The sequence below is a fragment of the Engraulis encrasicolus genome, chromosome 18 (genome assembly GCF_034702125.1).
Source record: "Engraulis encrasicolus isolate BLACKSEA-1 chromosome 18, IST_EnEncr_1.0, whole genome shotgun sequence".
Lineage (NCBI taxonomy): Eukaryota > Metazoa > Chordata > Actinopteri > Clupeiformes > Engraulidae > Engraulis > Engraulis encrasicolus.
In genome coordinates this window covers 45,452,692-45,467,691 of record NC_085874.1, presented here as the reverse complement: position 1 = coordinate 45,467,691, position 15,000 = coordinate 45,452,692, and the positions used below count along the sequence as shown (strand labels likewise).

General features: G+C 42.8%; 1 protein-coding gene across 2 annotated transcripts in view; it reads right to left on the bottom strand.

The window, feature by feature from the left end:
- Positions 1 to 10,326: 10,326 nt before the first annotated feature.
- LOC134469429 (runt-related transcription factor 2-like) overlaps positions 10,327 to 15,000 on the bottom strand; it is an 88,497-nt gene continuing 83,823 nt past the window's right edge. For both annotated transcript variants that reach the window (XM_063223686.1, XM_063223687.1), the window contains one exon: positions 10,327 to 14,425. In XM_063223686.1, the coding sequence (XP_063079756.1) occupies positions 13,764 to 14,425 (662 nt within the window). In that variant the 3' untranslated portion in view covers positions 10,327 to 13,763. The remainder of the gene's footprint in view (positions 14,426 to 15,000) is intronic.

The following is a 15,000-nucleotide window of genomic DNA, read 5'->3' as shown; positions in this document are numbered from 1 at the left end:
ACCACTTTGGACCACCTATGTTCAGGGACCACCTGTCAACTGAATTGACAGTTGATGGGTGCTAAATTGACACTGCTAATTGCTAAAATGCTATGTTTAGCATTGCAATGATGTTACAAATATAGCTAGCTTGTCTTGGTAAAATAGAAATTCCCTCACGGACCACCTGAGCTCTGTCACGGACCACTAGTGGTCCCCGGACCACACTTTGAGAATCGCTGGTTTGTAGGGTGATGGCGGATGAGCATGAGTGAGGGCACGAGGCACAGGGTGCATTCCAATAGGCACACTCCTGTCCTCCACTTGTGCTTGTGGCGTGGCCTCGCCCCGCCCCGCCCCGCCTCCTGGCCCTTCCTCCATGCAGAAAGCAATAAAGTTTCCCGGCTGTCAGCCTATGGGTCCCACTAGTTTGACGCCCTCTCGTGATTTCTCATGGTAATCAAACATTTCAAACAAGCGATTTAAGGTTAGGGTTAGGTTTAGGGTTAAGGTAAGGGTTAAGGTTAGGGTTAGGGTTAAGGTTAGGGTTAGGTTTAGGGTTAAGGTTAGGGTTCGGGTTAGGTTTAGGGTCGTATGACGTAAGCGGTAAGTACCGAAAGGGCGTCGAACTAGTGAGTCCCGTCAGCCTATAGCCACAACAAACTTTGAGGGACTGTTTTTCCTTCACCACCCCAATTGCAAATGAGACAATGGCATTAGAATTGTGATTTTGCAAGATATTGAATTCATTTTCTGTCGTCAGTGACATCATCATGAGGTCACATGGAGGCAAGTGAACAAGGGAGGACGGAAGTCGGCAGATTGGAATCCACCCACAGAGTCCAGACAGAGGACCAGTCAGTCAGTCGTGCCAGCGGACGGGGAGTTGTAACTCAGTCATTGGCACTGCAGTAGACCTGATGCAACGCCTCAGGGCACAATTAAAGCAGTGGTGGTGTTTATTAGTGTGTGTGTGTGTGTGTGTGTGTGTGTGTGTGTGTGTGTGTGTGTGTGTGTGTGTGTGTGTGTGTGTGTGTGTGTGTGTGTGTGTGTGTGTGTGTGTGTCCGTGTCCGTGTCCGTGTGTGTGTGTGTGTGTGTCTTTAGATCTTTAGACCCCGACGCGGAAGTGCTGCTATTCCACAAAGCGACCGACTCGCCGAACGTTAACCCGCTTATTATATGGATATACTTAAATGATTCACACATGGCGGGGACATTTCTTTAGGCCTATTTAATGTTAAGTTTATTATAGTTTTTCATGTCAAAAGATTGTTGCTGCGCAAAACAAAACAGTGCCGTTGTGGAACACCGCTAGGCAACAGCTAGGTAGCCAGGACAACAGGTGTTGTCTATCACAGCAGCTGATTAGAGTCTTGTTGAAAAGTCGCTTTAGCAGTGAAAAGTCTTGTTGCCATTGACAGCGGTCTGATATAGACCAACCCGTCCGTTATCGAAAAATAACAGACGTGCGAACGTTGGGGAGCCCCATTGAAATGAATGGAGCATTCGACCGATGACGTCACACCATATAATAAAGGGTTATTAATGTAATAGCACCCGTTAGGATGTTTGGTGTGGCCCTGGTGAGCAAGCGAATGCAGTACGCCGCCTCAACCAGGACCAGACATGGACACCTCGCTACAGTAACAACTCTGGTGTGTGTGTGTGTGTGTGTGTGTGTGTGTGTGTGTGTGTGTGTGTGTACGTGTACGTGTAAGTGTACGTGCACCTGTGTGTGTGTGTGTGTGTGTGTGTGTGTGTGTGTGTTTCTGTGTGTCTGTGTGTGCGCGTGTGTGCGCGTGTGTGCGCGCGCGTGTGTGTGTGTGCTCAAATACGCTCATGCTTGTGTATTAGTGAGTGAGTGTGTGACAGAGAGAGATACAGAGAGAAACATAAATAGACAGAGACAGAGAGAGCAAGCGAGAGAGAAATTGACGGTTTGGCATAGCGGCTGTCAGTCCAACCATCATGGGCAAAGCTAAATCTGTGCAGTATCACTGGGATAGGATGTCACTCATCGAAGGCCGATGACTGGAAACATTAATGGACTGCTTTGTATTACCAGTTCATTAATTCTCAATTACCCCCCCCACCCCCCACACGCACTCCTTTCCCAACCACTCTCACCCACCCCAAAAAAAGAAGAAAAGAAATCCTGACCAAGAGAGAAAGTCTTTGAGTTATTTCTGTATGTGATGAGCCTGTATGGATACCTTGGATATGGGCTTTTGGGTACATTCAGAAAAACGCATACAGGGAGGAGGCAGTCCAGATATTGTCCAAATATTTCAGATTTTACGGCTGCTGGCAGCTGCCTATGGAAAAGACCTGTTTCGTACGAGTACGGTACTTGGCAGCCGGCGGAACAGCCAGCCACCCAGCCCCCTGTGTCCCCCCGCGCGGAGAGGCGCGGCGCGCTCCTCATGTGTTCTACATTTAGGAGGACAGGAAGCTCAGATCAAATGAAGGACGAGGAGGATACTTTGCAAAAGACGAAGAATGAAAAGAAGAAGAAGAAGAAGAAGAAGAAGAAGAAGAAGAAGAAGAAGAAGAAGAAGACGACGTAGAAGAAGACGACTAATAATAATAATAGTAATAATAATAATAATAATAAGAAGAAGAAGAAGAAGAAGAAGAAGAAGAAGAAGAAGAAGAAGAAGAAGAAGAGGAAGAGGGAGACGACGAAGAAGAAGAAGACGGAGAAGAAGAAGAAGAAGAGGGAGACGACGAAGAAGAAGAAGACGGAGGAGGAGGAGAAAACAAGAAAAAAGCGAGAAAAAGAGGATCTTGGAAAGGATGGAGCTTGACAAAGTGTGCTATTGTTTGCACCATGTAGCTTGTGCTGTGGAGTACTAATCTAGTGGTTCCCAAACTGTGGGTTTGGACCCCTGGGGTGGGACACAGAGGCACTACAGGGGGGCTCCTGATATAAGGGACTGCTACACTTAAATAATAATAATAAAATACATGCTTTAATAATATAGAAATGTGCCATAAATTGTTATAATCAGGTAAGCTGACAGGGGGGACAAAGGGGTCACTTGTCCCAGACCCAGGGAGACAGGGGGCCCATAATTGGGTCCTCAATACATTGTATGTACTGGATTTGGGGCCCTTTCAGATTACTTTGTCCTTGGCTTGTCCTTTGTCCTTGTCCTAAGCTTTCAGTGGCCCTGGCTATGATTAATATGGTACCTAATGTAGGCTATTTAGCTTGCTTTTCCAGTTTTTCAACATTTAGCTATATGAAGAGACAAAAATGTTTGCCATTTGGAATACGAGAGGTGGGAAGTTGCAAAAATATTCTTACCGCACGAATACACTGGCCGCGACTTGAGCGAATTGACTTTGTATTGAGTCATGCAACAAAAGCGATTCGGGCGACGAGAGGCGATTCGCGCGACGAGAGTGACAGTTTGTAAATTAGCTATGACGTGGTTCTGCGACAACCGCCACAGCCAATGGCAATGTTGGAATGCTCACATTCTGCTTTTAATGGACATACTCTAGTCGCTTCAATCGCCCGTTTCGCTCTTGCTGCACAGAAGCAATTCTCTGATGCTTGAATCTCGTTGCGGCGCGGGTCTATTCGCCCGGTTAGATCCAAAAAGGGGTCCCAGCTAAAAAAAAGTTTGGGAACCACTGGACTTATCTGTTTCCTGACAAAGTGTGCTTTTGTTTGCACTGTGTAGCTGTCCGTGGTGCTGATGCTATCTCGTCCTGCTAATCGCCTGATGGGGAGATAGCGTTGAGCCATTCTGCCCTGCTAAGGCAAAAGGCAGTAACTTCAAATTTTTCAAAAATGAGTTTTTGTCATATTTGCAATAATAAGCATCAGTTTTATCATGTGAACAAACATGGAGTTTGAAATCAGTTGTTTTGAGGGTAAAAAAAGGTGTAAAGTAAAACAAGCTGAAAATCCTTTGGGTAAACTAAGGCAGAAGACAGTAACTTCAGTTACTGCTTTTTGCCTTCTGCTCTGGACCTGCAGAATTCTGGAATTCTGATGTTCCAAACTGAGGCAGAACACAGTAACTTCAGTTACTGTTCATCTGTTAACAGTTAAAACTCCTTCTTTAAATTTCAGTCATGTAAATAATCAAAAAAATATAAAATGAAACTATTATATTATGAAACATGATCAGCCTGCTAGGCAATGTGTGTAACTACTAGTATGAAATACAAATACACACGCAAAACCCATTTATAATTATATTATTATTATTATTATTAACAATTTATATGTTAATAAACATGACATTTTGTCATAATGACTCTAATAGTGTGTATACTGCTTAAATTATATGTGAAAGTTGTATTTGTTGCTTATTATTCAGATTTAAAAGGGAAGTTACTGTCTTCTGCCTTAGTATGACTAATTGTCATTCCGGGGGCAATGCTAAGGCAGAACACAGTAACTTCAAAAAAAGGGTCAAAGGTTAATTATTTGTAAAATTATTTTTTATGAATAGATGTAGGCAGGCATACACTACAAACTGTGAAAATTACAGCTTTGTAGCTATAACCAGATTGTGGTGACATTAATTTATTTTAAGATAACTTTAACATCATTTTTCTCAGTTTCACACTCTGGTGAGTTACTGTCTTTTGCCTTAGTAGGGCAGCATTAGTCTCTAATGGATGTGTAGACACGCAGTGAATGAATCAGTCAAGTGACAGCCAGTGAGTGAGTGAGAGAGTGAGTAAAAGGATCTCATGTTCCATTCATCTTAACTGAATAAAAGTGTTGTTCCGCACTGATGGCGTGGCCCTACAGTGTGCTACACTCTAAAGCCGCAAGCAGCGCAGTCCAAGAGTCATCGCCGTGTTCGTTATGAATGAATGATTCATCTGCTGATATGTGTGGCAACTTTACTATACGCTGTAACATTGCAGTATTACACAAAAAGGAATTTGCTCTGTTAGTTAACTCAACTTGATAACGCTTAACTTGAGCTGAGTTAATCCTCAAGTTGGGTTAACTTACAAACGTAAGGCTGCAGGGCAACTTAAATTTTTAAGTTAAACTGGCTTGCAATGTTTTACAAGTCTTGATCTGACCAAGTCAAAGGGGTGCTTTGTGTTCTGCATGATAATGTATGTAAAAATTATATATTTTTTGCAAAATATGCAGTAGTTGTTTTGGTTCATGTTACTTTTTTAGTTTTAAAAAAATCTCATTACTTTCAATCAAGTATGATAATGTGTGATATACATTTTTTGTATTGGTTAATTAATTGGTTGATTGACTGATTGACTGATTGATTTCACAAGTAAAGCTGCAACAGAATCTTGTATCAGAGACTGTTGGAACATGTACACTCATCAGCCCACTAGGGGGAGATGTTGTCCCCCATTGAGTGCAGTCTTCAGACCAGTAATACACAACTGGGTTCCCATTCATCCCTAATTTGAAACGACAAGAGAGCGAAAGGGAAGAAGCAGAAGAAGAAGAAAAAGAAGAAAGAAAGAAAGAAGAAGGAGAAGAAGAAGAAGAAGAAGAAAAGAAGATTATGAAGAAAAAGAAGAAGAAGAAGAAGAAGAAGAAAAAAAGAAAGAAAGAATGAAAAAAGAAAGAAAGATAGATAGATAGAACAAGAAGAAGAAGAAGAAGAAGAAGAAGAAGAAGAAGAAGAAGAAGAAGAAGAAGAAGAAGAAGAAGAAGAAGAAGAAAGAAAGAAGAAGGAGAAGAAGAAGAAGAAGAAGAAGAAGAAGAAGAAGAAGAAAAGATTATGAAGAAAAAGAAGAAGGAGAAGAAGATGAAAAAAAGAAAGAAAGAAAGAAAAAAGAAAGAAAGACAGATAGATATAAGAAGAAGAAGAAAAAGAAGATGAAGAAGAAAGAAAGAAAGAAAGAAAGAAAGAAAGCAAGCAAGAAAGGACAAATGAAAGATAGAAAGCAAGAAAGAAAGGACGAAAGAAAGATAGAAGAAGAAGAAGAAGAAGAAGAAGAAGAAGAAGAAGAAGAAGAAGAAGAAGAAGAAGAAGAAGAAGAAAGAAAGAAAGACAGAAAGAAAGAAAGAAGAAGGCGAAAAAGAAGAAGAAATGTTTGCACATGTGTCAGCTCTGAAAGGATCTTTAACTTGCCGCTGCATACGTGTCGTGTGGTGTGGTGAGTTTTGGCGTATACAGTGTCAGCGAGTGGCTTCAAGCGGCCCTGATAGGGGAAGAGCCAGACCCTGCCATGCAGCATATCTCAAGTGTCAGTCCTGCTTTGAACATCTACTGTATCAACCTCCTGTCTTTCTTAGCCCCGAGGCCTCTTTCACTTCAATGGACACATGTCTTCTGTCAGGCCTGCTCTGTCTAATTGTGTGTGTGTGTGTGTGTGTGTGTGTGTGTGTGTGTGTGTGTGTGTGTGTGTGTGTGTGTGTGTGTGTGTGTGTGTGTGTGTGTGTGTGTGTGTGTGTGTGTGTGTGTGTGCTACATGTGCACGCGTGTGTGTGTGTGTGTGTGCGCGCGCGCGCGCGCGCGCGCGTGTGTGTGTGTGTGTGTGTGTGTGTGTGTGTGTGTGTATGAGTGCATGTGTGTGCGTTTGCGTTTGCGTTTGCGTTTGCATGTGTGCTACGTGTGTGAATGTGCGTGTATGTGTATACATGCGTGTGTGTGTATGCATGCGTGCGTGTGTATGTACAGTGCGGTGTGTGTGTGGGCAGTGAGCTGCTCTCTAAATCACACAGGCAAAGATGATTCCCTTGTTATGAATAAATCGACAGTGGAGGAAATATGAAAAGAGCGGGTATGAATAGACCAAGGCCGGAAAACATACTACACTCAAAGGGAAATTAGTTGCATGTACGTACGTAAACAGGCAGTTTGATTACAGTGCAGTAGGTCTACAACCTCTTGCTGTGCACAGGAGTACTGCATAGCCAACTGATGTTTGCACCTGAACATCTTGGGACACTGTGTGAGATTTTTAGTTGTTTATTTCCAGAATTCATGCTACCCATTCACTATTGTTACCTTTTTCATGAATACTTACCACCACCGTCAAATTCTAAGTATTCATTATGACTGGAAAAATTGCACTTTTCATACATGAAAAGGGGGATCTTCTCCATGGTCCGCCATTTTGAATTTCCAAAAATAGCCATTTTTAGCTGCAAAAATGACTCTACTTGGACCATTCTTGGAAATATTTGTTTATTACTTAGTAAACTTTCATGTAAAGATCAAATTTGGCAATAGGCAGCCCAGTTTCAATGAGCAGCATAGTTGCAGTACCCTTTTTGACAATTTCCTGCACAGTGTACCTTTAAAAAGTTTTTGTTTTACACTTCTTACAATTTTGTGTTGATATCTTGCTGTGTTTGTCAACAAGTAGGACGCTACCATGGACTCACATGACGATGCACAATGCGTCGAAACGTCAGTCATTATGTTTGCACCACAATAAAATAACTAATAAGTATCTGAGTGCTCCAGTCATTCCTGGCCTAGTCTTTTCGAAGTGGACCAGTTTACTCTCCATTGTATACCGTCCTGGGGTCCGTTTCTCGATTCTTGTCATTGTTAACCGTCATAAGACCGTTTTACCATTCCCTTGGATTTAGTGGTGAGCGTCGCTGTCGAGAGAGAGTTGAGTCGCTCTTACGAAGGACTTTGCTAACGACGATAGCAAAGACGCTTTCGAGAAACGGACCCCTGGACTTGACGCACCAAGAGGGTTAGAGCGCAAGTGATTTCCCTTTTATAGGCCACGACGACCATGTTGACTCTTGCCATTCTCACCTCCGTTGACCCTGACCGTCAGTGAAGGAGATATGAAAAAAGCAGGACTGAACAGACCCAGGCCACTTGTTTGAGTTGGGCAGGGGTTGGATAAGGCACAGTGCAACACTGTTTCTCAATGTCAAGTGTTCTTGCCTTGTTAGGACGTGAAACGCCCAGTGACTGGATACTCTTAGGCTAGAACACCTGACATTGAGAAACAGGGACAGTCTTTTGGGACAGCCAGTATGTACTGTACTGTATGACCAGAGAGAGTAGAGAGAGAGAGGTTCCATTGGCCCATTGTTTCCGGGTTCTATTATTGCAAGGGGGAGGGGGGGTGGGGATCCCCCTTTAGGCAGACCTAGGCAGACCTAAGGACTGTTCCAGAGATTCTTTAAGTATATAGAGATATGCCAATGTAGTAGGTAGCTATGGGCACCTAACATGACCAGGTTCCGGTCTGCCTGTCATAATACTCCTACAATGAATAGAACAGTCAACGCTTTGCTTTGAAAACGTCACTTCACAATTCAGAATTAAAAGAAAGATCAAAATAAACTCAACAGAACTATTTAATTTTGAATTATTGATTCAGAATTAAAGACGTCATGTAAACGTAGCCTTCTTCAGGGCTTCAATTTGCCTTGGATACCCTTCCGTATTTAGTTTGACTTAACCCAAAGACTTTCGCGCGACTAGAAGAACGCCCTCCCACCGATTTCCTTCTGTTTGGTTTGAGTGTCCAAAAGGTCAAAAGGGTCAGTTGTCTTGGCCCCGGCCGGGCAGAGAGCTGGCCCACAGCTGGCCCACAGCTGGCCCACAGCTGGGTCCTCATTGCATTGCATGTATTGAGAGGGGTGGCCGGGCCCTTTCAGACTACTTTATCCTGAGTAGGGATGTAAATAAAATCGAAATGTATCGATGTATCGGAAGTGTCGGCCGGCGATTTAATCGAATCTCATCGTATCGTGGGGCATTCTTAAGAATCGAAAAGAATCGAATCGCTGGCCCCTGTGCAATGCCCTAGCTCCACTACTCAATAGTAGTGGAAAAGTAATTGGAAAAAATCGAATCCAACCGAATCGCATCGTATCGTGGGGAATTCTCAAGTATCGAAAATAATCGAATTCCTGCTTTAAGAAATCGATACCGTATCGTATAGTCATGAAGGCTGTGATTTACACCCCTAGTCCCAAGCCAAGTCAAATCTATGGACAGTCCCTGGCTGGCACTTAGCACTATAGCTCACTCCACTCACTGCCTTCTCTGTGGCCGATGCTCTGTCTGCCTTTTCCTTTCTCTGCGTCCCCTTCTCTCTTTTTTTTTCAAATTGCGAGATACGCTCTGGTTCGGAATGGCAAGAATGTGAACCTAAAAGCTAAAACTCAAGGCGCTGCACTTTTCCACTTCAATTCATATGCACAGGGAAACCCCAGACAGCAGGGCCGGATACAGAAGGCCCGGGGCGCCTAGGCTACAGGTTGCTGTGCCTCCCCACTCGGAGGACAACTTTTGTCATAATAACAAGCTGTCTGATTATGTCTGCTGTGTTTCAAAATAATGTATAACAGGATCCGACTCCAAATCCACGGTCTAACAGTGTGTGTGTGTGTGTGTGTGTGTGTGTGTGTGTGTGTGTGTGTGTGTGTGTGTGTGTGTGTGTGTGTGTGTGTGTGTGTGTGTGTGTGTGTGTGTGTGTGTGTGTGTGTGTGTGTGTGTGTGTGTGTGTGTGTGTGTGTGTGTATGTGTGTGTGTGCGTGTGTGTGTGTGTATGTGTGTGTGTGTATGTGTGTGTGTGCGTGTGTGTGTGCGCGCATGTGTGTGTGTGTAAACACAGAAACGTGCATGCACATTCCTGCACACTTACAGTATATGTGCATAAGCAAATACATTCAAATGTGGTCCTACAGTGTATCGTCAGGCATTTACAGATACAGAGCCTCATGTACTGTACACACTCACCACAGGCAAATACAGATACGTGTGTGCACATACTGCACAGTAACATACACATAGGCAAATATAATTGAAATGTCCCATATTTAATTGTATATTGTCACATATTCACCGGCACATACAGCCATTTCTACCCTAATTAACATAGACATCGAGACATTTCAGATGAGTTTGCCCTGAGCAGGCGAAAGCTGTCAGCGGCCCTGGTTATGTGTTATGGACCCAGAAACCGCCCCAAAAAAGGCAAACAGAAACTGGGATAAGACCCCCCAACCACCCCCCCACCACACACACACACACAAAACAGCTCCTTTGTGATTTCAGAGTTTTTCTCCACTTCATTTCTTTCTTTCTTTCTTTCTTTCTTTCTTTCTTTCTTTCTTTCTTTCTTTCTTTCTTTCTTTCTTTCTTTCTTTCTTTCTTTCTACAAACATTTACACATTCGGTACCTCTTGAGTTACTGTACTTAGTTCTGCAGTTTACGTCCTGTGTAAGGAAATGTCACAATTGTCCATGTCACATACATGTAGGCCTATGTGTTTGTTTATGTGTGCTTTGTTATACTAGTGGGAAGATTCACTAACTCACTATGTGAGTATGGATGTTGACTATAAGATATGACAACAGTGCGGATATAGCAAAATCTCTTTTATTGTTCTTACAAAAATCCATAAGCAAACAAGAAAGGATCCAAAATGCCAATTTCTCTCACTGTTGTCAAAGCCAGACAATCGAAGCAATTTCTTACAGAAATAGAACGTAAAGAAAGGGAAAGCAAAGCATACTCTTTGGGGTGGATAGAACATTTTGGATTGAAAATGAACTCAGACACTTTTGTGGTGTATTGTGTGCAAGAGATACAGTGCTAAGAGAGGACACACATGAGACATGCAAGGAAATATCATCGTTGAAAAATATATATATTTTTTAAACGCCAGTCTGCTTGCTCTTACCCCGTGGGAGGTAAGTGGAGTTTAGGTGAAGACTTGAGTTCATGTTCAATTCACAACAACAGCAATGGGGGATAGCAGTGAAATGCACAGGAAGATGCTTTACAAACAAACAGAAGAAAAAACAACCATTGAACAAAAAAAAAGCGAATCCTGTTGTTCAAACATTGTACACATTTTGTAAACATTTTTTTCCCCTGATGGTCAACTGGAAGAGTTCCCAACAGTCCATCTCGATACGGTAAGACGAGGACCACACAGCGGCATCAGAGAAACATGACATGAAGAATAAATAAAGACAAAGAGGGGGACAAAAAATCACACATTTCATGTAAAGATTTTTTTCATATGTGATCATGCAAGAGTCAAATTTTAATTTGTGGATGTTTCCTAGAAGTCTGAAGATGGTTGATACTTAAGTTTCAGTTTTGTAGCTAAAATAGGACAATCCAACATGGTGTACATAGTCATTTCAGGGAATTTAAATGTAATACAAAACAATTTTCTTTCCACTGTGTCTGTACATTCTGTGCTTCAAAACTGAGGGGAACGCCAAAGAAGAAAAAAGATGACTGGCAAAGAAAAGTCAGATGAGCACAGTAAACTGGAAATATTACTTTTAATAGCTAAAATAATTGTTGCAAGTTATCAAATATTTTCAAAACAAAAATAATTTCTGAAGAACAATGTTCTGTATGGTATAACAGCTGCTTGCTGAGTCCATTATAGATAGACTATGTAAAGCACATTTCACTTAAACAATCAACAGAATTACTGCAATTTTACAATTTAAATGACAAAGTAAATGACAAAGTTTCTCCTCCCATTGATACTTGCCAAGAAGCAGAGAGATGCTTTAGAATGAGATGTGTAGCATATTTTAAATGCTTGACACGCTCACACACACACACACACGCACACGCACACACCCACACACACACACAATTACTTAACTAGACTAAGTATATCCCTGGTTCCAAAGACATGCATCCATGCATACTGAAAGGCTTTTCAAAAATCTCCTCTTGTAAACAGGGTCTCGTACCCAATTTTTAATGGGCGAACGGTGTCACATCATTTCAGACAGAAGGCAAGGGACTACAATAATTATTACAGTGTCCAATGTGCAGAAAAATACAGACAACATATGCATAGAAATTTCCATACTGCTGTAAAAAAAGCTGAGTGTTTTCCGTTGATAAATAACATAAATATCTCAGATAAATAGATGTCTGCTCTGTTCTGGGCTTGGAACTCCTGGAACTTCACTGGGATACCAGTTTTGGAGAAGTCATCTGTTTTTTTGTGTATGTTTTTTTCCTTTTCTTTAAAAAACGTATGCAATGAGCACTTCTGCTTTTCTCAATCATTTCTTGAATCACTCTAGGGAAGTCGTTCCAGAGAAAATAAAGCATCGCAGGATGACACACGGCAGAGTTATCCCTCCGCTACGGCTCTGACATCTCTGATTTATCTGCGCCAGGAGGCAGATGATGGGTTTGGAACAGCTTGGGACGGGGCAAGAAAATAACTTTAAGGTCACTTTTTAAGAAGTTTTACAGTGGTGACATGCTGTCATCAACAAATCTCAGGGATTTTCGCCTGCTGCTGGGGTATGTTAGGGTTGGCTTGTTCAGCAATCGTCCAATGAGTTATTTCCTCCGTCCTGTCTTTTGACCATGTGGGACAAAAGAGTGTTTTGGAAATATCCAAAATGATTAAAACAATGAAAGTACTGTATATATCTGCCCATTTTTGCCCTTTGCCATTTAGACTCACACTGATAGCTATTATCTGACTCTTGACACGTTTGCTACTGACATTAACTCTGGGCCACTATTGGCTCATTGAAAGTTGTTGCCAATGACAAATGACTTGACTTTAATCTATTCTTAAGTAGTAAGATGATATATAGACTTGCCCTTACCTCACCCTAACAACTTCTGACTGACTGATTGTCTGTTGAGATAAATATACATGTGTAGAAAAAATTGATTAACATTGTAAAACTTGCAAAGAAATAAAAAAAAGCTCTTTGGTTAGATGAGTTAAATAACAAGTGCGTTAGCACAACTAAAAATCACCCCTGGAAATCCTTGAATGCTCTTTTCGTTTTTGTTGTTGTTGATAAATTAATCATTGCATTACATACATATAATTAAGGCACTAAAATAAACAAAAATATATATTTTAAATTAATTGTGAATGTCATTTTTGAAGAGCTTGATGATGGGCATAGATGCTATACAAAAATATGTTGAGTACCACTCTATGACTCAAGTTTCACTACTTAATTTATGGCTTTATAACTTAAAAACTTCATCCGCAAAAAAGTGTTTCCCCACATACATATAACTTAAATAATTAAGAAAAAAAAGTACAACTATTTTTTTTAAACACACAATGCAGCTCACAAAATCTTGTATAATAAAATGTATCACTGCTAAGTGCTTTGTATGTAACTACTGATATCCTTACAAAAGGCAATCCAAACACAAGATAACAAAATACGATAATAAAATAAAATAGAATACCATAATAAATGCATGCTGAAAATGAGCCCTTTAGTAGATATCCCATAGTTTTACCATGTTCCGTCCAGTCCACAGAAGAGAGTGTGTCTTTCTAAGTCTCTCTGAGTCTTTATCGTGCATACAAACATGCCCTTGGAAATTAATACCTCAAAGTAGATAGAATGTTTATCTTTGGTTTATAAATACCCAGAGGCACCCAGATAGTGGATGTGCAGTTCTGAGGACAGTAATCAAAAAGGCTTCAAAAGAAACGTAATACGTACGTAACACAAAATAAAACCTCACACAATGAAAAAAACCCAAAATAATGACAAAAATCCGTCCTCTGCAAGGTTTGTGCTTTGGAACCATGATTGTGGGTTTGAAGATTTGAAGTCTCTGGGTGGAATAGGCTCTTGAAAAGCCTGATTACTAATTAACCAAAGAATTAATCAATGAGCTAATCAGTAAAAAATCAATCAATCAATCGATCAATCGATCAATCGACCGACCGATCGACCGATCCATCAATCAATCAATCAATCAAATCATTGATCAACCATCCAGTCAAATTGATCAGGTAATCAGCCGCTCCATAGATGATCCACAAGTCTCCTGGTCGTCCGGTTGTTTGGTTGGTTTTGTCTGGTCAATAAGGCCTCCAGACCCCCTCGTCCATCCTGCCCGTTGGGTTCAGCATGGTCGGGGAGTTGCTGTGACTACCGTCTCCCTCCACCACCACGCCCACCCCTCTTCCTGCCGCCTCCGTCTGGCCCGCCAGGCTGCTGTTCACCAGCCCACCAGTAGAGGCACTGGTGCACGGGGGCAGCATGCGCGACGACGGAGAGCGATCTCCACTTCCACCTCCGTTTCCTCCTCCAGCTCCACCTGCCCCAGCTCCACCACCTGCACCTCCTCCTCCTCCTCCCCCCACGGCTGCTCCTCCACCGCCTGCAGCCCCCACGCCCCCTGCCCCTGCCCCACCTGCCTCCGGTACCATGGAGAATTGGTAGGAGCTGGCTGAGGAGGCGCCGTAGTACAGATAGGGGGTGCTGCTGCTCTGGAAGGGGCCGGTCTGGCCGCTCTGGGTGGAGCCCGGGTAAGGCGGGGGCAGGTAGGTGTGGTAGTGGGCGGCGGCGGCACTGCCCAGGGACATGCCGGTGCCCGCGACGCCGGTGACGGGCGTGGGCGTGTAGGTGAAGGTGGCCGGGTAGTGCATGCGCGGGCCAGAGAAGCGGGTGTCGGTCAGCGAGGAGAAGCCGGGGAACTGCCGCTCGAACTGGCCGGGGAAGGGGCTCAGGTCGGACGCACCTGCGGACACAAACGCACACAGGGGGAGAGAGAGAGAGAGAGAGAGAGAGAGAGAGAGAGAGCAAAGTCAAACAGAGTCAAGTCGTTTTTTATTTGTAGAGCATAGTGGAGGGGTTCCCAATCTTTTCAAACTTGGGGCCCACTTGAAATTTTCAATAATGTTCGGGGCCACCTCTGACCCCATAAACGATGAAACTCAAATGAAAAGCTGCAAGGCACACACAAATTTCATTTTGATTTCTAGAAAATGGTTTCAAGGCCCACTTGGTATCCCGACCCACAGTTTGAGAATCACTGGCGTACAGGGACGGATTATGGTTCCATGGGCCCCTGGGCCTGACAAAAAGAAAGGACCCCCTCAATCGGTGTTGCTAGTTTCCGAAACGATTCAAGGTTTTAGGACAGGTGTGAGAGTCGGGAGGGTGCAGGTTGTCGGGAGGGAAGTTTTGAAAACACAGTTGTTAAAAGTATGATTTTACGCAATATGAAAATATGAATATACAGGCTAGAGCTTCAGGGCCCCTTTGACCGTTGGGCCCCTGGGCCTGGGCCCAGTAGGCCCGTGCAGTAATCTG